Source organism: Hemitrygon akajei, chromosome 6 (genome assembly GCF_048418815.1).
Source record: "Hemitrygon akajei chromosome 6, sHemAka1.3, whole genome shotgun sequence".
NCBI classification, from domain to species: domain Eukaryota; kingdom Metazoa; phylum Chordata; class Chondrichthyes; order Myliobatiformes; family Dasyatidae; genus Hemitrygon; species Hemitrygon akajei.
The window spans coordinates 36,278,796-36,304,573 of record NC_133129.1 but is presented as its reverse complement, the minus strand read 5'-3'; the positions used below and the strand labels follow the sequence as shown (position 1 = coordinate 36,304,573).

The 25,778-nt window shown below is 40.8% G+C and overlaps 1 protein-coding gene across 5 annotated transcripts in view; it reads right to left on the bottom strand.

Moving 5' to 3' along the window:
• Positions 1 to 167: 167 nt before the first annotated feature.
• stox2b (storkhead box 2b) overlaps positions 168 to 25,778 on the bottom strand; it is a 169,506-nt gene continuing 143,895 nt past the window's right edge. For all 5 annotated transcript variants that reach the window (XM_073048090.1, XM_073048088.1, XM_073048092.1 and 2 more), the window contains 2 exons: positions 8,203 to 10,450; positions 168 to 3,694 (listed from right to left, as the gene is read on the bottom strand). In XM_073048090.1, coding sequence (XP_072904191.1) covers positions 3,505 to 3,694; positions 8,203 to 10,450 — 2,438 coding nt within the window. In that variant the 3' untranslated portion in view covers positions 168 to 3,504. The remainder of the gene's footprint in view (positions 3,695 to 8,202; positions 10,451 to 25,778) is intronic.

Sequence of the window (25,778 nt, the reverse complement as noted above, 5' to 3'; positions counted from 1 at the left end):
CTTTGCAAAATTGACACAAATATGTAAAGAAAATACAAGAATGGGAAGTAAGATTTTTAGATCAGGCTTGGTCAAATTTTAATTAAAGATTAAAAGAGATGTTTAATTAAAGATTGCAGGAAATCAAATGTTACTGTTGTATGAAAAAGGCAAAAATTTGTAAAATGTTAAAGAAACATGTTATTTAATGGCTTTAAAGTAAATAACACAATCCCAAAGGGGAAATCCACACAAACTACAATAGTAACAACAGAAATACATTTCACATAAAGGGACTTTTAAATAAGGAACATTAAAAAAATCCCTGTTTACAATTTTTCAAGTTATTGTACTAAGCATTACATCTAAACACATCATTTTACAGTATAATACACTTACAAAACAAGCTTATTATATTGTACTGTAACATAATCCAGTAATGTTAGGGAAGACATTCCATGAACTAAAGTTTGGTAAGAAATTGTTTTACAATATATAAACACATCTATCTGGATGACCAACTGCAACCAGAGAGACATTTTTTAAAATGCTTTTCTTTTTGTTATTTTTAATCAGTGCAAACGTATTTATACAAGGCAGTCTCGGCTGCTGTACTCCTTTCTGCTTGAAGAAAAAAGCTGTTTGCATTTATAATCATTAAGTTCATACTATACTTATAATTCATTCATTCACCCACAAAGACAAAAGTAATCTGTACTCCTTCCAAATTAAACTTTAAAAATAGACCAACCTTTGACACTATCTTCTCGTTATGGTTTCTGTTCTTTTTAATGCTTTGATGTGTTTCAAAACAAGACCATGAACTTAAATGAATATTGTATGGAAGTCAACTCAGTTTGGAACCCACACTTCCAGGAGTTAAAGCACCAGCATAAAAATTCAGAAGCAATCGTCTGGTGAGAGCTTAGTTATGAGATGGTAACAGAGACAGAAGGAGTGGTTGGGGGAGGGAAGATGCAAGAAAAGGAAGGCATGCTATGTTGCAGTCTCCATTACCATTTCATAAAAGCTATGGAGGTAGTTATGTGCAATAATGAACAATATCTTAACTAGAGTGGAGAAAAATGTTTGTGTTACATACATTAAAGTTCATTTCAGATCTACCACTGCATATAAATTTCATGTATCTTATCAGCAATGTCTTGTTATTGTGATCTTATCATGGATGGTAACAGATCAGGCACACATGTTATTAACATATATACATTCTATATTAAAAATTGCTCATTCCCTAAAGTTGTATTTATAGCAACAATTTTAAAACAAATTTCACTTTTTGTTTTATTGTCATGATTTCCAGTTGAACCAAATGAGAGGGGAAATATCTATAAACCAGGGGTTCCCAACCTTTTTATGTGAACCAATACCATTAGGCAAAGGGATCGTGGACCCCAGGTTGGGAAGCCCTGCTGTAAGCTAATATCTCACTACTCTTATTGCCTTGAACACTTTTATGCCTGATTTATGTGTTTATAATATCACAGATATTACATGATTTGGGTGCACAAGAAATAGTGACACAATTCCAAATGATTAAAAATGTTGCAAGATCTTTTTTTTTTTGCAAAGGGCCCTCTCCCAGCTGCTGTAGGACAAGGCCCACGAAATAGAAGATGAGAGCAAAGGCAGTTTTATTTGAAGACACAGGACTAGAAGGCTGAATTCGGTTTGAAGCATGTGAGAGATTGGGACACAATCTGCTGCTCTCGGGCATAAAAGCGATAATATAACAGAACATGAATCATTTAATGGCACCACAGAACACAAAGAGAGTCACAAATGTAAACACAGACCTGCGGCTGTGCCAGTATTGGTGTTAATAGCAAACAGAATCAGGCTACATATGCCACCATGTGGCAAACAATCTTCAAATACCTCCTTATCATTAATGTGGCATCAAGGCATTTGTGTTTTTTTTAACAAATGTCTGCAACTCATTTAAATACACAGCAATAAATGGCTGCAGGTCTCAAACTATCATCCAAGAATGGTAAGGTTCTGTCTATAAAACAAGTGAATACACCCAGTGTCCACTTTACTAGGTACACCTGAACATTAATACAAATCTTTCATCAGCCAAATATGTGGTAGTAGCTCAAGGCATAAAAAAGCATGCAGACATGGTGAAGAGGGTCAGTTGTTGTTCAGATCAAAGATCAGAATGGAAAAGAAATGTGATTAAATGACTGTGGAATTGATTGTTGGTGCCAGACGGGGTGGATAGAGCATCTCTGAAACTCTTGATCTCCTGGGATTTTCACACACAACTGTCCCTCGTATTTACAGAGAATGGTCCAAAAACAAAAAAAAAGAGATCAGAGAAGAATGGCCGGACTGGTTCAAGCTGACAGGAAGGGAACAATAACTCAAATAACCACACGTTACAACAGTGGTGTGCGTTAGAGCATCTCTGAACACACAAAACGTCAAGTCTTGAAGTGGATGGGCTACACGGTACAGAAGACTACACCGGGTTTCACTCCTGTACCTAATAAAGAGGCCACTGAGTGTATTTTACAGCATGAAAAATAATTAATACAGGCAAGGACCCCGGTGGTGGCAACATAATAATGGGGCACAGGTGAGGTTAGCGTTGCTCGAACTTTGACCCTTGTAGAGATCGAAATGCCTCAAATGTACTGCTTTGTAACTTATTCCGTGCATGCAAAATAAAATATTTTTCGTTCAATCTGGAGAGATGCTTATTCAGCAGCATTTTCTCTGAAGCATATTTATTTGTACAAGAAAATAATGCACATCAAGTTCACATATATTGGTGAAGATTTACAGCAACTGTAAAACTTGTAGCAACATTACTGTATTTCTATATGGTTAGCTTTAAACAACTTCAATAGTGATTTATATGTACAGTAACACAACCAGATGTATAACCTTGTACAGTAAAAAATGAGACATTATTTTATCTTTTAATAGTGCAACATATATCTGTTGGTACCACACAACTATTATTAACAATAACATTTATTGGAAATAACTGACCATAGAGTTGAAGATAATATCTTCAGTGTGTAAGACTGTCACATAGGTGCTCATCCAGATTTAACACAGCTACTGGTTTCGCAAAAATCACTGAGGAAATATTTTGCTGGCTTGATAATGTTCTAAAGAAGATTATTTCTAAAAATGAAGTTTTGATAGAATATCATCAAGAACCCAAAGCCAAGAAGTGCAAAACAGTTTGTGCTTTTTTTTTTCTTCTTTACCAAAATCACAATGGACGTTTCATGCAGTATGATGTAGGCGAATGCCATGCAGTAAGATGCATTACCCACTCAATACCTAAAGGATGAAGAAGTAAAATTAATAAGTACTCATGGAAACAAAAGAGTTCCAAGTCATAGAAATGGCTTCTACATGCAGTTTGCACAGCCTTTATAATGTACGAGCATGCTCAATGTGTATCAAATAACAGCTGAAGTGCAGGTGTGTGATTGCCAAGGGCGTAGTACAGAATCTGTCACTGACATCTAATACTGACAGCACTCAAACACTGGTAACAGAAGCTAGACACTTCGCAGGCTTCTGCAGTTTCTCAGGTTCACTTGGTGCAGGATCTGCAGTTGTTCGGAAACTGAATTCAGACGTGCCTCCGTGTCCCGGACTAAGAGTGGGGTTCTGATGTCTGTTGCTGTCTAATATGCTTGAGGTGTTAGAGGCCAGACTTTCACGAGTACTGAAAGACACCATGGATGGAAAAACATTAATGCTCCCACACACTAACGTCACAACATTTAATCCTTCACAACTTCTGGCTCTCTTGGTTAACACTCACTCCTCAGAGGCCTGAAGCATAGACAATTTGGGAAACTTCAATACCAATGCAGTGCCTTAGAGGATGTTCTGAGTGTACGTTGGTGAAGTGTGATGGAGCGTACAGATTCATGCTTAGGACAAAACAAAATATTCCTGCTGTACTTCTTACCTGCAACATCATAATTCGATACTGTTAACTTTGTGCAGAGGACAGCAAGGACTTTTCAAATTTGTTTTCAAGGATTGCACATCCTTCACAGTTGTTCTTAGTCATTTCACAGATAAAAATCAGTAAGATTCTTAAAACAACCTCCCACCATCTCAACTTTGCTGATATCATAATATTCACTTTTAAAATGAAAGAGAAATTACAGAAGAAAGAAAGAAAAATCAGGAAGTTGACATTGAAACAGGCATGATGTACAGATTTCTGACCAGCAGGACAACATGAAAGATAAAAAAAATGTTAATATTGCAATAACACAGAACTTAATCTGTGGGCATTTTCAATGTTGCTTCCTGTTGCGTATCTTGCTTACATACTTAATACAGGATAAAAGAGTGAACTAGAACTGTCAGTGGGTCTTGCTCATTAGCTAGGAAATCTCTCATCTCTCTGCATTCCACTTTGTCATGTGTGTCTTAAATATATCCAGTCCTATCCTACAAGGTGATGACCATCTGCTTAAGTTTAATAGACAACTATGTAGGTAGTCACACTGAGTAAATCCAAAAGAAATTATCTGGCTCTGTTACTGGTCAGGATTCTCTTCCAAGGAATATACTGGGGATGGTAATGCTCTACTTGTGATTTCCCAAGCATCTTAAATAATGATTTGAAAGCCTTGAATGCATACATTGGAGTTTGTTGTGCATGCTCTGAAGCTATACAAAATTGGACAGTTTGCCCCTACAATGTGGCTAAGACATGTACTCTTAGGAAAACGGGAATAATGCCTGTGCAGGTAGCCCCAATGGTTTATTTACTTGCCCACAGGAAGTGGGCACGACCATCAGTAGTTACGCACTCCAGAGTGAACCAAGTGGCCACCTAGACAAGAACAGTAAGTTTCCTTTCTTCAAAGATGTTAGGGCATCAAAGATATAAATCTAACTTCCTTATTTACTGTGGTAGGGATTCAAACTCAGTCCCTCAATCACTGAAATTCAAGGCACATAAGGTGGGCTGTCATGCTTTAGGTTAATTCCACGTCCAATTCTTGTTTCATGGTAAAATCTATGTCCATCCAGGTATATGTTTAAAGTGTACTGAGGATTTCTGCCTCCACTGCCCTTTCAGAAACAGGTGTTCACCAGTCATTACCTGGATCCATTTCTTTCCCAACTTCCTTCCAATGACGAACAATTCCCTACCCTCTAATACTGACCTCTTTACTCTTATCCTGTCCAGGCTACCCAATGATGTATACCCCTCAATCAAAACACTCTTCAATCTCCTTCGATCAAAAATAAACATTAGATTAGATGATCTTTATCTAAAACCCTCCGGGGTCTGTACTCCTTCGCCGTTTGCTTTCCTTCCCATGTGAGGAATGATTGAACAAACTAGGCCTGTTTTATCTGGAGTTGATGAGAATGAGAAGATATCTCATTGAAATTTACAGACATTGTTAGAGATGATAGACTGGATGCAGTTCTCCCTGGCTGAGAACCAGGCATCACAATCTCATAATAAGAACTAAGCAATCTGGACAGATAATGAGGAGATATTTATTCATGGTGAATCTCTGCCATTCTGTAATCCAAAGGGCCATGGAAGCTCAGTCATCCAATTCATTCAAAGGAATCAGAGATGAAGTTAAATCTAACTTCCTTATTTACTGTGGTAGGGATTCAAACTCAGTCCCTCGATCACAGAAATTCAAGGCACATGAGGAAGGCTCTCACAAGGAGAACAGAAAATGACAATGGGGTAGAAGCTTGGCTATGAACTTCATGAATGGCAGAGAAGGCTCAAAGAGCAAAGTGGCCTACTTCTGATATGATGCATATCCAGGCCTGGTGATGGATGCAGTTTTGAAGATGCTAACATTTAATACGTCTTGTTTCCTCTGTGTCCTCATTTCTATTACTTTACATTTTACCTCCTTATTGTCAATGTCTATACCATATGGCAACTCTGTGAAGGCACTGCATGTTATTCACTTGAACTCCATGTGTCTATCAAACATTCCAGCTGCCACTTTGATCATTCTTTCCTTTTCATTCCTTTCTCCCATCCTTCATCACACAGTTAAAGGTTTACTTTGATTTTATATGTTAAAGATTTTTATACACCTGCTTCATCTTCCTACTTTCCTTTCTAATTTCATCCCTGAGCTCTACATTGCCTCAGGCTTTGAGTGACTTTCAGCTCACCAAAATGTTTAATCTTTCATTGGACAGGTGGGTAGTAATAAGGGTTTACCCCCACCCCTGCCCTGCCTCCTGCTGCGTCAATCAAAAAATCCAGGCACTAGTCCATTGTCTTTTCATGTTAACCTGAAGTACACTCACTGATTGAATATTCTCTATGGCAGACAATTCCAAATAATTATTATACATGCTTTAATTTTAAGGTCTCATCTAAAACTCAGTATAACAGAGCCTGGACAAAAAGTGGGCAGTCTGGGGAAAGTAGTGAGGGCTTGTCAGTTTTCTGTGATCCCAGTAACAAAATCTAATTATAAACAAGGCTGTGCACAGCAGAACAACGTTGCACACTGAGTTCCCAATTATTTGCTTTCAGATTTTTGGGAAAATTCAGTCATATAGAACAATAAGAACACATTAATATATGTTAGAATTTCAAGGAGAATTATTTAACATTGTTATATTTATCCAGTGAAAAATAATCTATTGTGCAGTGTTTTGCTACCTGCAAAATTATTTTGGCTCTTGGATCTTGGTGACAGAAACCTTTGCACACAACTTATGTTAAAAAATAGCATGAGAAATCCATGTTGCATCATTAGATTTTACATCAGAAATAACAGCATATTCCAATTCTTTTAAATATTCCTTCAGAGGATGTTTGCATTGCTGTGAAGCCCAGCTTTAATACCCATTTCTAACTATCCTTTTACAGAGCAAATGTGTCATTTCAGGGGACTGCCAAATTCAACCTGTTAATTTGTGGCTTGGAGTTATAAGTCAGCTTGGACCAGGTAATGATGGCAAATTAACTTCACCAATGGGCATTAGTGAACCTCATTAACCAGAGGGTGGTGAATCTGTGGAATAGTCAGCTGTGGAGACAAAGTCTTTGGGTATATTCAAAGTGGAGGTTGTTAAGTTGTTGATTAGTAAGGGCATCAAAGATTACAGGATGAAGGCAGGAGAATAGGGTTGAGATCATGATCAGCCACAGTGGGGCAGACTCGATCGACTGAATGGTCTAATTCTGGTGTCTTTTCATAGTTCAACCTTGTAGTTCCAACCTTTATTCTAGATTTGTTTAATTGATGAAACTTAAATTCTCCAGCAGTTTTAGAACTAGAACTCATGTTTTAAAATGTTTAGTTTAGGTTTAATCATGATGTTACAGTATGTCTAACTTTTTATGTATTATTTTCACTTTTTCAGCTTCTATTTCTGGCCAGTAGCAATCACCATAAAATTAGTAGAATTTTGGGTTTTATTCATTTTTTTAAAAATAATTAAAAATCGGGTCTGGATTTTGATTTTTATTCACACATGGGATGACAAAGCCAGGATTATTGTCCGTTGCTAATTACCTTTAGGTTGTCTGTTTGGTAAAGGAACTTACACCGTGATATTAATGAGAGAAATCCAGGACTTTGTTCCAGCAGTAATGGAAAATCAGTGATGAGGTAGGATTTGGAAGGGGACTTGCACATACTTGTCTGATATACTTGTCCTTTTAAGCAAATGACCAAAGGACTGGCAGGAGCTCTGGATCTTTAATGCAGTCTAGCTCGTAGGTTATACACACCATGTCTATGATGCCTGCTAAGGCAGGTGGAGTGAATGCTTACAGAATGGGCATTTGGTTGAATAGTGTTGAGGCAGCATTCACGCAGGCAAGTATTGCATAATAATCTTATACGTCATCTATATGATGGATTAGTTTTGTGAAGCCAAAAGGTGAGCAACTTGCTCTTCATGAAGTCAGAACATTTTTCTACATTACATGTTTACATAAAATTGTCAGTTTATCTAATACTCAATACTAAGAAACAAAGCAAGAACTATGAGGACTACAGTACATCACTATGATGAATTACATTTTATGCTAGAAAAAATCAATTCTCCATTCTTTATTTCTCAATTTTACAGGTTTTATCTTACATACATTGTATCAGCTAATTTTGAAATCTTCCTCTAAGTAACATTCTACTACAAGACGAAAAATACTTAAAAGCTCTCAAATGAATGACTGTGTTGGATTTACAATCACGTGCTTACCGTGGAGAATTAAATCCACTGTCTACTGTTATACTGCTGCTGTCCATACTATCTAGTCGAGCAGAATGTGAAGCTTTCTGACTGGCGCTGGTGTCACTTTCCTTTGGGCTCAGGAGAGTCAGATGCTTCTCAAACTTCCTCTGGAGACCTTTTTCTTTCTCTCGTTCCAGCAACCATTGCACCGTCCCACCATCTTCTCGGCTCTTACCTTCTTGTTGGTTTTTGTTGGTGCCATCTTCTGAGTCATCGTCAGAAACATTATAATAATCAAAAGAAGACTCCTGATGTCCGGCCATGTCTCCATGTTCTGGCAGTGATTGCACTGCACTTGATAGACCAACAAGGTTCTCACAGTTAGTGTGAAACAATTCAGATGGTTTATTGTGTTGCGATTCATATAAAGAAATTCCAGGGAGATCCTGGCTATTATTTTCCACGTGATTTACAGTTTGAGTTTCGGACTGTGATTTAAACACTTGTCCATTTGGCAATGACACTGTTGATGCTTGTGACGTTACAGGCAAATTAATGCTGTTCGTATCTATATTTTCCGGATAATGCTTCTGCTGCAGTGACAATTGTTCCAGCTGCCCATTCACATTTTCTTCGATAGGTGGATGTTTCAAGAATCTGTCCAAGGGGGACAGCTTCTTAACTCCATCGGACAAAGTCAAAGTGTCATAATCTTTAAACAGATGTTCATCATTACAGTTAGCTGCTGGAGAAGATACAGTCCGAATAGTCTCCTTGGGCACATTACACTGAAAGTAATCATCTGCTTTTATGACAGCATCAGAGCCACTAGGCTCATTGCAATTAGGCAAGGTTTCTTCAGCTGTAAGAGGTTCCAGTGGATTGCAGGTATCATCGAGGCCTGCTACATTATCAATATCAACACATTCGGGTATACTAGGCTCAGTGATATGATTTGAATGCGATGTCAGCCCTGATCTATGATGGCCGAGCAACTTGGAAGAACGCAATTTGTCATTATTCAAGTGGCTTTCATCCATGTTACATCCTTGCATCTCTTCTGCAGTGCCTGACAAAATAGTGCCAAGGGGTCTATTCGAATTATCCATTGATCTAGACCGTTCCTTGGCTTTGCTGGTCCGATCATTTCTTGATTTTCTATCCTGCGTATGGCTGTGGCTCCGATGTACTTTGGATTGTAAACTTTCCCTGGAATGTTCGTGAAGCTGACCCTCCACCCTTCTCTTGTACAGATCACCAGACACATCCCACTCTGGGGTCACTGGATAATGAGATTCAGCCATGTTAATTCTGTCATATGTAACAAAGCTGTTGTCACCCTTCATTTCCATACTTGTACTTTTATCACATGGTGATCTGGTAATTGGATCATAAAACTCATACTCTCTGCACTCTGTTACATCTAAATGTGTATCTTCTGATTGCTCGCCCTTAGGAACTCTTGACTTACTGTGTGATCGGGGCTTACCATGGGCCTTTTTGTGGCCTCTGCTTTTTTTGCTTTTGCCACTATGCTGGGCAGACGACCCTGGTTTATTTCGATGGGCCTTATCCTCTTCAAGTTTCTTCATTAGCGCCGTGTGCTTCATGACATTCTCCACTGTCAGGTCTGGGTTAATCCGTTTAATTATCTCCTGCTCCACCTCCCGCGGTATGGAGGTCGGATTATCCTCGTCACGGAGAGGCCATTCCTCAGGAGGAAACTGGGCGGAAAAATTCACCAACTGTTTTGACTTGTCCTTCTTAAAGCTCAGTCTGAACAACTTCAGACCAAATTTTTTTGGTTGCTTTTCTCCGTCCTTGGTTTTTGGCAATGTTTCAGTCTTATATGAACAGTTAACCGTACTTTTACTTTTCTCAGTGTGTGTTATTGGCATCTGACTGAAAGAAGGAGGGCAATAGGAGTCCTTACAATCTTTTATTGATTTCTTCTGAAGCGTGGATGAATGATTATGGAATTCCTCTCTGAAGCAGTTGCAAGAATCGCAGTGGTTTCGGTGATGGCCCCTGTCTCTGAGGCAGCCAGAGTTAGATGGAGTTATAGTCCCTGGTTGTGGGGAAGTACATCGAGAACGGTCAGGTATCCTTTCATCCAGGTGATACCATTTGCTATTTGTTCTTATTAAAGAAGGTGTAATAAAGTAAGTCTGTGGAGTTACAATAAAATATCCGTCAGGAGTTGGGTAAATTTTTCGCTCTCTTACGAGCATGTTTAATGTATGGCGAAGAATTTCTTGACTGGGTGTTGGAACCCCTACAATAAGAAGGCAAAAAAGTTATCAATACTCTGTATGCACATTTCAGTTAATACTTGAAATCTTGTTATGCCTTACAGTGTAATACAAGCACATTAAAGGAAACTAATATTTAAATGATTAATTACATTCTGGTTCTATGATGCAGAAGCTTCAGGAAATTAATAAACAGAATAAATATGGATTGTTAGCCTCGACTAAATATCAGAATCAGATTTATCGTCACCAGCTTAAATGACATGAAATTTGTTGTTTTGTGGCAGCCGTACATTGGAAAGGCATAAAATTACCATAAATTACACAAATAAATAAATAGGGCAAAAACAGGAGTAATGAGATAGTGTTCATGGACTGTTCAGAAATCTGCTGGCTGAGGGGAAGACGCTGTTTCTGAATTGTTGAGTGTGTAACATATTCATGATCATGAGTTTTTAATCCATATAATAACTCTTTCTGGAACTGAATATGTGAGCTGAAAACTTAAAATTAGGTCATTCTTCAGTGAGGTTGCTGGGATGATGCTGCCAAAATGAAAATGGACACTCCATCTGTCTTGTCCTGAGGGAAGAATATCTCCTGTCAAGTAAGCTCCAGTTTGGTACAAAATGATGATGGAAAACACATTGGTAATGTAAGGGTGTTGCTTTCCTTTTAACAGACTTGCGTGTTGTGGGGCTGGTTTTGCTGAACAAAGATAAAGGATAGGAAGTGACTTTAGGTGAAGGAACATTAAAACTGATTTATGAAGGAAGATTAATTAGGTTGGGCGTTCTCACTGAGAGTCAGATGTATTAGAGGTGAAGTTATTAAAACATAAATCACTTAACAAGCTTGACAGGATTGACGCAGGGAGCAGGTCTCCTTTCATGTGGTATCTGATGAGGAGCAAAGCTGCAGAATAAGGAGGAGGGCATGTTGGTCCATGGCCTCCTCTTGTGCTAAGATGAAGTCACCCTCAGTGGAGGTGCATCATCTTGGATTCTGTTTGGGTAGCCTCCAATCTGATGGCTTGAATATCAAGTTCTCCTTATGGTAAAAAAAAGTTCCTCCCCCTCCTCTCTTCTTCTAATCCCACCGGCCTCTTAACTCTTCTCACATATCATCTCCTGCTGGATACTCCTTTCCTTTCCTTTCTCCCTTAGTCCATTCTCCTCTCGTAACAGATTCCTTCCTCTCCAGCCCTTTATCTTTCCTACCTGGCTCCACCTGTCACCTTCTCACTATCCCCCTTCCTCCCCCCCCTCCCCCACCTTTTTATCCTGGTGCCTTCTCCCCGGCCAGAAATGTCAACTGTTTATTCATTTCCATTGATACTGCCTGACCTGCTGAGTTCCCCCAGCATTTTCTGTCATAGAAACACAGAAACATAGAAAATAGGTGCAGGAGTAGGCCATTCAGCCCTTCGAGCCTGCACCGCCATTCAGTATGATCATGGCTGATCATCCAACTCAGAACCCTGTACCTGCTTTCTCTCTATACTCCCTAACCCCTTTAGCCACAAGGGCCATATCTAACTTCCTCTTAAATATAGCCAATGAACCGGCCTCAACTGTTTCCTGTGGCAGAGAATTCCACAGATTCACCACTTTCTGTGTGAAGAAGTTTTTCCTCATCTCGGTCCTAAAAGGCTTCCCCTTTATCCTTAAACTGTGACCCCTCGTTCTGGACTTCCCCAATATCGGAAACAATCTTCCTGCATCTAGCCTGTCCAATCCCTTTAGAATTTTATATGTTTCAATAAGATCCCCCCTCAATCTTCTAAATTCCAGTGAGTATAAGCCTAGTCAATCCAGTCTTTCTTCATATGAAAGTCCTGCCATCCCAGGAATCAATCTGGTGAGCCTTCTCTGTACTCCCTCTATGGCAAGAATGTCTTTCCTCAGATTAGGGGGCCAAAACTGCACACAATATTCTAGGTGCGGTCTCACCAAGGCCTTGTACAACTGCAGTAGAACCTCCCTGCTCCTGTACTCATATCCTTTTGTTATGAGTGCCAACATACCATTTGCCTTTTTCACCGCCTGCTGTACCTGCATGTCCACTTTCAATGACTGGTGTACAATGACACCCAGGTCTCGTTGCATCTCCCCTTTTTCTAATCGGCCACCGTTCAGATAATAATCTGTTTCCCTGTTCTTGCAACCAAAGTGGATAACCTCATATTTATCCACATTAAATTGCATCTGCCATGAATTTGCCCACTCACCTAACCTATCCAAGTCACCCTGCATCCTCTTAGCATCCTCCTCACAGCTAACACCGCCGCCCAGCTTCGTGTCATCCGCAAACTTGGAGATGCTGCATTTAATTCCCTCGTCTAAATCATTAATATATATTGTAATCAACTGGGGTCCCAGCACTGAGTCTTGCGGTACCCCACTAGTCACTGCCTGCCATTCTGAAAAGGTCCCGTTTACTCCCACTCTTTGCTTCCTTTCTGCCAACCAATTCTCTATCCACATCAATACCACACCCCCAATACCGTGTGCTTTAAGTTTGCACACTAATCTCCTGTGTGGGACCTTGTCAAAAGCCTTTTGAAAATCTAAATATACCACATCCACTGGCTCTCCCCTATTCACTCTACTAGTTAAATCTTCAAAAAATTCTATAAGATTCGTCAGACATGATTTTCCTTTCACAAATCCATGCTGACTTTGTCCGATGATTTCACCTCTTTCCAAATGTGCTATTATCACATCTTTGATAACCGACTCTAGCAACAGACAACTGTCTGTTTTTTAGGATGGATAAGACATTGCCTATTTAAGATGAGGACTTCTTTAAAAGGTCATGTTTCACTGGAAATCTCTAACTCAGAGATCTGTGGATGCCGACTCATTGAACGTACTGAAAGGCTGAGATAGATTTTTGTCAAGGGTAACAGAGAAAGGCAGGATCTGAAGCTAAAATCAAATACGCCGCAATCTAACTGAATGGCAGAGCAGGCTGAAGGTGCTACACAGCCTACACTTCCGATTTCTTTACACTTAAAATAAAAAAATATAATTGTTTCAGAAAACAGAAAACACCCAGTAGCTAATTTAGTTTACTACAAGGAACAAGACAAGTCACATTTTTTAAGCTAGCAATCTTACGTCAGAACCCAAAACACTGGTCCATGGGGTACAAGGCTGTCATGTTGGTGAGTTCCTGTGTGAATTTCTCATGAGAGCAGTTTAGCATTTTGACACTCAAATGCAGCGGGAAAAAGGGAAAAGCAGAGGTTAAGCACTTTCTGATCAGTGGGGAGCAAAAGTTCATTAATTCTCATAAGTCATGTTGGAAATTCAGTAACTGGTGACAACAGCAGATGAGATCGATGTGTGTTCAGACAAGGAAACTGAATGATGGCAGAGAAGAGAAGAGTATAGCTGAGGTCTAAGCCATGACGTTTATAATGAAGGTGCGTTTGGAATGGTACAGGTACAATGGCTCCGTGCATCCGGAGTACACACAAGCCCTGAGAAAACGACAGAAGAACACACAACCTCACACCCACCCCTCCATCACCAATTGTGGAAGGGTTTGTCACTCCCACGTTGGGCATAAAATCGGAGCGGAAGCAAGTCACTCTCGGTCCTGAGGGATTGTCTGAGAAGAGGGTGAAGAAGAAAAATGTTGGGGTTAGGGTTAATAAGTTGTGAGCATGCAATGTCGATGCCAGAAGCAAGGCGACACTTGCGGGCTGCCCCCAGTTCAACAAGGACTGTGTTGATCACTGACACAAAACGGTGCATTTCACTGTATAACCTTTAATCTTCAAGTGCAAGGTGGTGCGCTATGAGAGAAGTAAGGAGTAAGGCATGCACAGTAAATATAGTTCTCTAAGGAATGTTGAGCAACAGACTCTGGTGCCGCCTTGCCTTCCCTGGTCATGGTCCACTCTCCTCTCCTATCAGTTTCCTTCTTTACATTTTCTACCTATCAGCTCCCAGCTTCTTACTTCATTCTCCCCCACCACCCAATTGACTTCACCAATCACCTTGCACTCCTTCCCCTCCCCCACCTTCTTATTCTGGGTTCTTCCCCCTTTCCATTCCAGTCCTCGGCCTGAAACATCAACTGTTCATTTGCTGCCTGATCCACTAAGTTCCTTCAGCATTTTGTTTGTGTTGCTCTGGATTTCCAGCGTCTGCAGAGTTTCTTGTGCTGGTGTTTAGGGTTCCCTAAAGGTGGCAGTACAAGTAGGTAAGAGGTGAAGAAAGCATTTGAGATACTTGCTTTCAATAGCCAGGGCACAGGTTGTATCAAATAAAGGAAGACTATGTGGGGAGAGAGGAATGGACAAGGGAGTCACATAGGGAGATCCCTATGAAAAGCAGAAAGTGGGGGGGGGGGCGGGGAAATTGCATTGGAGACAGCGGAAATTCCGGTGAATTATGCGCTGGACTCGGAGGCTGGTGGGGTGGTAGGTGAGGACAAGAGGAATCCTATCTCTGATGGGGTGGTGGGAGGAGGGGTGAAAGGGCAGACATGTGAGAAATGGAAGAGATGCGGTTCAGGGCAGCATTGGCGATTGAAGGCAGCATTAATGGTGGAGGAAGGGAAGCCTCTTTCTCCTTTGTTCTGGAATGAAAAGCCTCATCTTGAGAGCAGATGTGGTGGAGACAGAGAAATTGAGAGAAGGGATGGTGTTTTTACAAGTAACAAGGTGGAAAGAGGTATAGTCCAGGTATCTGTGATAGTCTGTGGGTTTATTAACAGATGTCAGTAGATGGGCTTCTCCAGAGATAGAGACAGAGAGATTGAGAAAGAAGAAGGAGGTGTTAAGAATGGACCGGGTAAATGTAAGGGCAGGGTGGAAGTTGGAGGTAAAGTTGATGAAGTCGACAAGCTCCACATGGATGCGGAAAGCAGCACAAATGTAGTCGTTGATGTAGCTTAGGAAAAGTTGGGGATGGACACCAGTGCAGGCTTGGAACATAGACTGTTCCACGTAGCTGACGAAAAGGCAGTCATAGTTGGGTCCCAAGTGAGTGCCCATGGCTACTACACCTTTTGTTTGAAGGACTGAATAAACAGGTCTTTTTTTTCTTTCTATTAAAAAAGTCTAAGTGAGGAGCTGATTGAAGTATATGAAATAATGAGGGACATACTCTAGATCAGTAGGGAATTCCCTTCTTAATGGATATACACATTCTCAAAGCACTATTTTGAATAAAAATATTCCCCAGATAATATTTATTAGTAAACCAACATCACTCCTGCAACTATCTAATCATTGTCTTATTGATTTTTATGGGGTTTGCTATGTGTAAATTGGCTGTCCCTTCCCAAATTCTTTGATTCTGACACCACACAGAACACACACAAAATGCTGGAGGAACTCAGCTGGCCAGGCAGTACCTGTGGAAAATACTAAACAGTCGATGTTTCCAGCCGAAACCCTTCATCAGGACCAGAAAAAACTGAGAAGTCTGAGGTACTGTGGGATGACCCACTAGTTAATGAAAGTTGCCCTTTCACAAGTGCAAGGCTTTTGCTTCTTTCTCCCACACCAGTGAGAACGTGCAGCAGCTGCTGAGTTTCTATGCCACTAAGATGCCACCATCAAGGAGGCGGCACAGGAGCCCCCAAGCACACAATGTTTCAGGAATAGCTTCTTCCCCTCCACCATCAGATTTCTGAATAAACAATGAACCCACGAACACCAACTCAGTAACTTACTTCCCTGTTTTTTTGCACTCAGCAAAACAAATTTCACGACATATGCCAGTGATATTAATCCTATTTTGATTCTGATTCTGATACTGATAGCAGTCCTCATTAACAGAAAAGTAATGGTCATAACTGAGTGTCTTTCCACTAGAAACACTGCTACACTGTCCGCAGTTTCTCTTGCCTTTCCACAAGCAATAACCTTGAAACTGGTAATAAACCAATTTTACATTACTTTACCTGCTTGGTTTGATAATGTTTCTGTAAAGAACCTTAGGGCTTATTGCAAGTGTAAAGGTCAATTTAATTCAAGCTCCTTTATTTTGTTATGGGTACGTAAATTGGAGGCTCCAAGGGTATAGAATCATATAGCAATCAAGCACAGAAACAGGTCTTTCAGCCCATCTCCTTGAAAGAGATAAACTAAAAATCCCTGTTTTCCAAGGTTTCCTTGTAGCCAGAGAAATTATTTATTTAGAACTGCTCAAATACACTCAGTTTATTGGGTATTTCTGTATGTCCGTGGTCTTCTGCTGCATTAGTCTATCCGCTTCAAGGATCGATATGCTGTGCATTCAGAGATGCTCTTCTGCACACCACTATGGTAACGCATGGTTATTTGATTTACTATTGAACCACCACTCACTGGATGCTTTTTTGTTCTCTGCAAACTCTAGAGACTGTAGGCCTCCATTAGTCTCCATAGACCATGGATTTGCACCTTGGAAAGTTTCCAGGACACAAGCCTGGGCAAGGTTGTATGGAAATCCGGCACTTCCATGCTGCAAGTTTCCCCTCTCCATGCCACTGATGTTGTCCAAAGGAAGGGCATTAGGACCAACACAGCTTGGCACCAGTGTCGTCGCAGAGCAATATGCGGTTAAGTGCCCTGCTCAAGGGCACACCAGCCTCAGCCAAGGCTCGAACTAGCGACCTTCAGATCACTAGATGAACGCCTTAACCACTTGGCCATGCGCCAACAATCTAGAGACTACTGTGTGTGAAAATCCTAGAAGATCAGCAGTTTCTGAGATACCCAAATCACCCCATCTGGCAGCAAAAATCATTCCACGGTCAAAGTCACTTAGATCACATTTCTTCCCCATTCTGATGTTTGATCTGAACAACAGCTGAACAGCTTGATCTTGTTTGCATAATTTTACGTATTGAGTTGCTACCAACTGATTGGTTAATTAATGAGGAGATATACCTGCTTTCCCTTAATAAGTTACCAAAACCTTGGAGGCACTGCATTTTATATCAGAACTCACTATGTTAAAATGGTAGACACCCTGTTAACATCCTTGGTTCCTGACTATTGACTATCATTAGACAGAATGTACAGAAGCCTGAAGGCCCACAACACCAGGTTAAAGGACAGCTGCTTCTCTTTACCAGAATGAATCATGGATTAGAGGGCACATGCTATCAGGGCTGGACAAACCTGGGTTGTTTACTATGGAGTGACGCAGGCTAAGGTTTATAAGCTCATGAGGTGTATATCTTTTCCCAGGATTGAGATGCCTAATACTGGAAGGTATACGTTAAATGTGAGAGGAGGTAAATTCAAAGGAGATGTGTGGAGTGTTGTTTTTTTTTATACACAGAGAGTGGTGGATGCCTGGAATTCACTGCCCGGGGTGGTAGTGGAGGCAAATATGGTAGAGGCACTCAAAACACTCATAGATGACACATTAATGTGCAAGAAACTTAAAGATATGGCTATTATTGAGGCAGAAGGGATTAGTTCAGTCAGGCATTTGATTACTAATTCAATTAGTTCAGTATAGTGGGCTGACAAACCTGTTCCTGAGCTGTACTGTTCTATCTATTCAGTTCTTAATTTAGCAACTTTGCAGTAAAATGGACTTCTTTTGTTTTATTGTGATTTCTTGAAAAAAATTATGCTTTATGTTTTACTTGTGAATGCTGCTTATATGATGCAACGTGCCAGTGATGCTGCTGTTCATAGGTTTTTCATAATTTCATTGTACCTGTGCATTCACCAACTTGTTAATACATCAATAAACCCAACTTTTACTTTGATATAGAAAATCCGTCAGTATTAACATGGATAACTGTTAACAAGTCCCCGCTTTCTTTCCATCCCTCTCGATGCCTTTAGCATTAAGGAATATATTTACCTTGCTGAATAGAAATAATGACCTGGTCTCCTCGGCCTTTTGTGTTAGAAGATTCCACAGGTTTTTCACCACCAGATGAAAAAGCTTCTTTGATGTTGGTTTTAAATGGCACACTTCATATCCTGAGGCAGAGACCCACCCACTGGGAACATCCTCCTGCATTCAGCATGTCTACTGCTTTCAGAATTTTACAGGTTTCTATGAATTCCTGCTCACTCTTCTACTCTCTGTTCTCACTGACTAATCTTGTGTGTCTGTGTTGCCATCCCAGGGATCAATTTTGCAAATCTTTCTTAAGATTCAGTAGGATAGACAGCAGTTGTAGAAAGAGAAGCTGAGATAATGTGTCAGGTCCAAGACCCTTCATCAGATCTGATATAGTTCCTAAGACTGTAGTTAGTTTACTAAACTCTGTAGAATTGATTGTTTCCAGCTGTGAAGAAGTGTCTTTGATGTGCAACACTGACTCTGTTGCCTGAACCAGCTGAGTATCACCAGGATTCTCTGCTTTTATTTCAGTAAAACATCAGTACGTTGGAAGTGTGCAAGTATCATGGTGCAATTGACATGGACAAGTTTACGTCAGGGATGAAAGAACTATTGAGGCTTCCTGTTGGCTATCCAGCAATTCTTAATGGAGGACAAATAATTCTCCAGATACATGGAAAATCAAAACAGAATTAAACTTCTATTCAAAATGTAAAAGATCAGCATCTGAGCAGTGTCAATCTATCGAATCAATTGCACAATAACACCATCTAGCAGGCAATAATGAAGACTCATCAATTACGCTTAACTACTGTATGCCTACCTGGTCAAAAATATTAAAGTAAAATCTATTCCCCAAAGAGATTTCATAACCCAGGAATCAAGACAAAGGTTTGAGAATCTTCACAAATTCAATGACTAAATTGCTATTAAATTTTAACAACAGTTAAAAATACAAGAGTTCATCTTTGCCTTACGTACAGAGGAAATCTACCTCCAGTCTAAATGTGTATGAAATAGCAATCTAGTTTGACAGAGTGTACAGAATATTTGAAGTTTAATGTCAAAGAGTAGGGCAGGCTTATAAATTCAGTCAAGCTGTATGGGATGGAGTATTGCTCTGTTGGCAAGTGAGAAATTCAAAATAAAAATAGGGAAATAATGTTTCACTTATAAGTGGAGAGGTACAGGTTACACCTAAAATACCATGCACATAATTGGCTGATATGAGGAAGGATATTAATGCACTTTAAACAGTTCAGAGAGTTTATTAACTGGAATGGACGGAGTTGTCTTATGAGCAATGTTTGGATAGGTAAGTTTCTTAACAAGAGTGAATGGGCACTGAAAGATACAAATCTTGAGGACCTCTCAAGGTCCACAACAGGTGGATGTAGAGACGATAGTTAATCTTGTAGGAGATTTTGAAACTGAGGTCACCATTTACAAATATAAGTTTGACCATTTAGGACAGAAATGACACCCAAGTATTCCCCCCCCCACCCCCCAGTGGACAGATGGTCATTGGATCACTTCCTCAAAAGAATATAGATTCTAGATAAGGTGGTATTACTAAGAGTGGATGGGTGGGTATGCAGAGTTGAGGTAATAATCAGACCAGCCATGATCTTCTGAATGGGCAGCACCATTGCATAATGGTTAGTGCAATTCTATTACAGTGCTAGCAACCCAGGTTCAGTTCTGCCGCTGTCTGAAAGAAGTTTGTATGTTCTCCCAGTGATCTTCTGGCTGCAGTGGTTTCTTCCTATATTCTAAAGAGATATAGGTTAGGGATTTTTAAGTTGTGGGCCTGCCATGCTGGTGCCAGAACCATATCTACTCTTGTGGGCTGACTTCAGTACATCCTATGACTTTGTTATCCATTGACACAAACAATACATTTCACTGTACATTTTGATGTACATGTGACAAATCTTTAATCTTCAAAATCATCAATTGTAAAGCAGGCTCAGGGACTACTCCTGATCTTAATCCATACATTTATATCCACATCTAAATATTAATCTATAACTGGATTAAGTAAATTATGTGAGCTTTAGAGGAACACTGACATGGCGCATAATGATGATGATAGAGGAATACTCTATATACTGCAGGACTGTGCAGTCAGATGCATTCTTATCATGAAGCAGTTAGCAAGTAGGGGACTGAAAAGATTTAAACACGTGGCCTGTTATTTGTCCTGATGCTGTAGATATCCCCAGGTGAGAAGCCGCAAAGGTTCATTCTTACACAAGCACTCCCTCTGCTAGCAGCCACAAAGGATAGAACATAGAACATAGAATAGTACAGCACATTACAGGTCCTTCGGCCCACAATGTTGTGCCGACCCTCAAACCCTGCCTCCCATATAACCCCACAACTTAAATTCCTCCATATACCTGTCTAGTAGTCTCTTAAACTTCAGTAGTGTATCTGCCTCCACCACTGACTCAGGCAGTGCATTTCACGCACCAACCACTCTCTGAGTGAAAAACCTTCCTCTAATGTCCCTCTTGAACTCCCCCCCCCCCCCCCCCCCCTTACCTTAAAGCCATGTCCTCTTGTACTGAGCAGTGGTGCCTGGGGAAGAGGCACTGGCTGTCTATTCTGTCAATTCCTCTTAATATCTTGTACATGGGATGGGAAGCTTTGTTGTTGCCAGGTTTACTGATACTCCAAATGTGCAAATAAAATTCATCCCGGAGGTCAGGATGCTCTTGGCCCATGATGCAGTGTAAATACTGGCTTGCAGTCCATTTCATGCAATCCCACAAATGGAAAGAGCTCTCTTTCAGGTCTGCAGTGTATATCTAACAATGAAACCCTTCCATATAAATACGAATGACCACAATCTACCAGTACCTCCACCAGGTTATGGTAAACATTAAAATTAAATGTTTGGCTATGTCTGAAGGATCATGAAATCTTTGCAAGCTAATTCATTCCTTGATCTTGATCGGCATGTCAGCGCAACCACAGAAGTGGTGAAACAGAATTTATAGTACAACTGTTAATGCCCTGTAATCCTAGCTTGATCCTTAAAATAATGGCACTCTGTTAATGCAATCCACCACTGCAAAGTATACTTTCCCCACTTGGCTGTAATCCCATGTTAAAGTGCTCAGCACCTACTATTGCACCCACTTCGGCCTTTGTTTTCCTCTTCCTCCTTGCCCACTCCACTTCATCTGTTTGCACCTTAAAGCTCCCTCCACGCTGAACACTCATCAACGTGAAGCGTTAACTCTTGTTCATTCAGCGCAGACCGTCCTTGTTCCCAGAGCATTTCTACCATTTTTCTGTTGTTGCTTTACAGTAGAGAGGCACTCCTTGAGTCAGCCTTCTTTCAGCAGCACGCTGGGACAAGTTCTGCATGTTGCTGTCAGGTCTCTAGACTGGGACTGAACCTACAATTTCAGTGTCGAGGCTGCTAAATACCAACAAGAGCCTATGGTGTATGAAAATTGCAATTTTAAAATTGGATTTGTTCCAAGTAAAGCTTGTTCACAATATTCCATATTTGCATACTGCTGCTCTATGTACTTACATTGGCTATTAATTATAAAGTTAATTTGTGTTAACAGCTGTTGAGGAAACAGGCTTTTCATGTAGCATCAAATCACATATGGCATCTTTGTTGATTTTGTGAATTATTACACCGATACAAATAAATTGCCACTGAATAATTATTACTGAAGGATCCAGAATTAACATCCTTATGCCCAGAAGCTCAAAATATTGCTTTCATTACTGGTTTACTGAAATACTACCTTATTTTAGATTTAGTAAGACCATAAGACATAGGAGCAATAATTAGGCCATTTGGCCCATCATGTCTGCTTGCCAATCATGGCTGATTAATTATCCTACTCAACACCATTCCCCTGCTTTCTCCCTATAACTTTTGACACCCATACTAATCAAGGACCTATCAACCTCTGCTTTAAGTACACCCAATAACTTGGCCGTCTGTGGCAATGAATTCTATAGACTCACCACCCTGTGGCTAAAGAAATTCCTCCTCAGCTCTGTTCTCAAGGGATATCCTTGTATTCCGAGGCTGTGCCCTCTGGCCCTCAACTCCCTCCCCCCCCCAACTATTGGAAACATCCAGTTTATGTCAGCCTTTCAATATTTGATAGGTTTCAATGAGATTCCCTCCTCATTCTTCTAAACTCCAGTGAGTACAAGCCCAGAGCCATCAAATGTTCTTCACATGTTAACCGTTTAATTCTTGGATTCATTCTCATGAATCTCCTCTGGACCCCCTCCAATTCAAGCACATTTTGCTTCAATGTGGGGCCCAGAACTGCACACAATAGCCCAAATGTGGTCTGACCAAGGCTTCAGCATTACATCCAAGCCTTATGCACAATCACCATGCTAAGCTGCTGCTTCATGTGGAACTCCACCATTGTCACTTTGTTCCAGGGACGGCCGTGTCTCAGCTTGTAGCAGCTCAGTCCCCGTCTAGAGACCAGACAGCAACGTGTCGAACTGTCGCTGCAGAGTGCTACTGGAGGAGCACCGAGCTGCGGCAGGGCTCTCCAGCTTCTGAGAAATGAAAACAGAAAATGCCAGAAATATCGGTGGGATCGGGAACAGTGTATGTTGAGGAGGGTGAAAAGTAATGGAGTTAATGCTGCAGGTTTTCTGGTGCAGGGAAATGGGAGGGAGTAGGAAGTGGAAATGTGATGATCAATAGGCAGAGAGATAAATAACTGCATCTCAGGCCGCTGCTCTTATACTGAGAGTAAGGTGAACATAGAACATTACAGCCCAGTACAGTACAGGCCTTTCAAACCACGATGTTCTGCTGAACCTTTAGAACTTCTGTAAAATGAATCTAAACTTTCCATCCTACATAGCCCCATATTTTTTCTATCATCCATATGCTAAGGGTTTCTTAAAAGCCCCTGAAAGGGAGCTTTTTTTAAAATAACCTGGCCAACATTTAATCTCAAACAAACTTCACTCACATCTAGGAAATGGGATGATCTGAAGGCAATACTGCTACGGGACTTTGCTGTGCACAAATCAGCACAAGTTCTCATGACCATTGGCTCCGTATAATGGCTTGAGTTAATGGCCATTGGTATAGCTCAAGGCTGAGAAAGGCAAGTTCTTTGTTCCAAGTTTCATTTCTCGAGGCTCCGGATAACTGGAACCTCAGCAGGTGGGACCATTCTGGCTGACATATGTACTGGTGCGGGCAGCGGTGGTGGAGGTGGATACAATAGGGTCTTTTAAGAGGCTTTTAGATAGGTACATGGAGCTTAGTAAAATAGAGGGCTATAGGTAAGCCTAGTAATTTCTAAGGTAGGGACATGTTCGGCACAACTTTGTGGGCCGAAGGGCCTGTATTGTGCTGTAGATTTTCTATGTTTCTTTGTTTCTATGTCTCACATTACTGAGATAACCTCCACCCCTCCCCAGACTAAGAAATGGCTATATTGCTAGAAATCAGTTTCAGGATGCTAGGACATCTCAGATGCAGGCAGCAAAAGTTAAATTGGAAATCAAATTAAATTGGCTTATTATTGTCACATGTGAGGTAGAGAGGGAAAACTTTGTACTATCTCTGTACTGGTGTGACGAAACACAGGAAAAGCAACGGCAGACTGTAGCATATACTGTTATAATCACAGAGAACGAGCACTGTAGGCAAGCAATAAGATGCAAGGTCATGATGATGGAAAGTCGACAGCCCATATTACCAGGCAAGAGATCTGTCCAATAGTCTTATAACATTGGGAGTGAAGCTGTCATTGAGCCTGGTGGCATCCTTTCAGGCTCTTGTATCTTCTGCCTCATAGCATGAGGGGAAAAGAGGGTGGGAGACGTTTTTAATTATGACGGCTGCTTTCTTGAGGCAGTGAGGAGTGTAGAAAGAGTCTATGGAGCAGAGGCTGGTTTCTGTGAATGGGACACAACTCCCTGCAGTTTCTGGCAGTCTTGGGCAGAGCAGCTGCCATCCCAAGCACCCTTCCCATGGAGAGGTTGCTTTCTACTCTGTGTCCCATCACCATGTGCCATTCAATCACCATCTCTTCAATAGTTCTCACTTAACCAACACCTCAATGTTAAAACTTTCGATCATTTCCAAATCACCACTTGACCTTGCACTTCCATAAATGCCCACAGGGTAGTCTATTAAGCATCCAGAAACTGATTCTGGCCCGGTAAGCTGTTTTTCCCCAAGCTATTCTAATTTTTTTTCTGTAAATCTCTAATATCTCCAGTCAAATTCTTTCTGAAAATTGTGTCAGGGACTGAATCTTGTTTAGCCATATTTTATTTTGGACTGAAGCCTGGATTTGCTCTGGAGCCAGAAAAGCTATTGAGCGAAGTTAAGGGCTAATGCATGTGACAGATCTGAGTTGTTTATTTTTTCCTGTTCTATTCCCCCTGCTGCAAATACTTCCAGTTCCCCACAGGCACTAAAGCAACACTTCTTGTTGCTGTCTCTGTCCAAGAAATTATGTGGAGAATTGTGAGTCTATGCAACTACTAAGAAGGAAGAGGAAGAGGTTTATGCTTCATGGCCAAAACTGATCGTCCCCTCACCTGACTTTTAACACAGAGGAATACCACTGCACATGGAGACACAATGGGAACATAAAATGGGAACTGCTTTCAGCATTAGTTTAGGGGCACCATCCACCAGGGAAGGGGGTATTTGCAGCTACATCAGAGGGTATGTGGAGGCAGGATCGTGGTCAGTGAGGCCAGAGTCACAGTGGAAAAATGTGGTGGGTCAACCCTGGGCGCTCCAATTGTAACACTGGAACTGAAAGTTATTGGGCTCGGCTCTCGTTGTTGCGGGAGTGATCTCTCACTCACTGGGCCAGAGAGTCTGTCTGAGATACCGAAGTGCTGGCTTGTCGACAGTAGTTTGATAAGACTCTGGATCAAAGTCTCTTAGGGGTTGTTGCTTGCATGGTGAGGTTTGGGGAGGGGGTGATTTTGCTGGTGCAGATGGGGCAGAGTTGGGAGTCGATACTTTTGCTGAAGCTTGTACAAAGGGAAAGGAGGGGTGCTGGAGGGGCTTTGATGTTTCTATCATTCATTCTATAGAATTTCTTTGTTTTGTGGATATCTGTGAAGAGGACAAATTTCAGGTTGTGTACTGTATACATACTCTGATATTAAAAGTACTTTTGAACCATAAAATGCAAGAAACCAGAGCAGGAATAGGCTCTCTAACCATTTGAGATGTCTTCACATTTCATCATGTTCAAGAAAATTCATTGATATTTTCCTGCACTATCCAGGTATCCCTTGATTTTCATTAATATGCAGAAATCTGTCAACTCAAGTCAAGCCAAGTCGAATTTATTGCCAAGTGCACAAGTAGAGTGGGGTAGAGGTTTTAAATAAACTTGTTTGCAGCAGCATCACAGGCATATAGGTACCGACAATACAGAGTATAAATTATACTAGATAATGAAGAGAGACAAAACATAAAAGGCTGCAAAAACAAGACCATACTACAAAGAGACAAGTCCACAGTGGAGGAGGAGTCCACTGC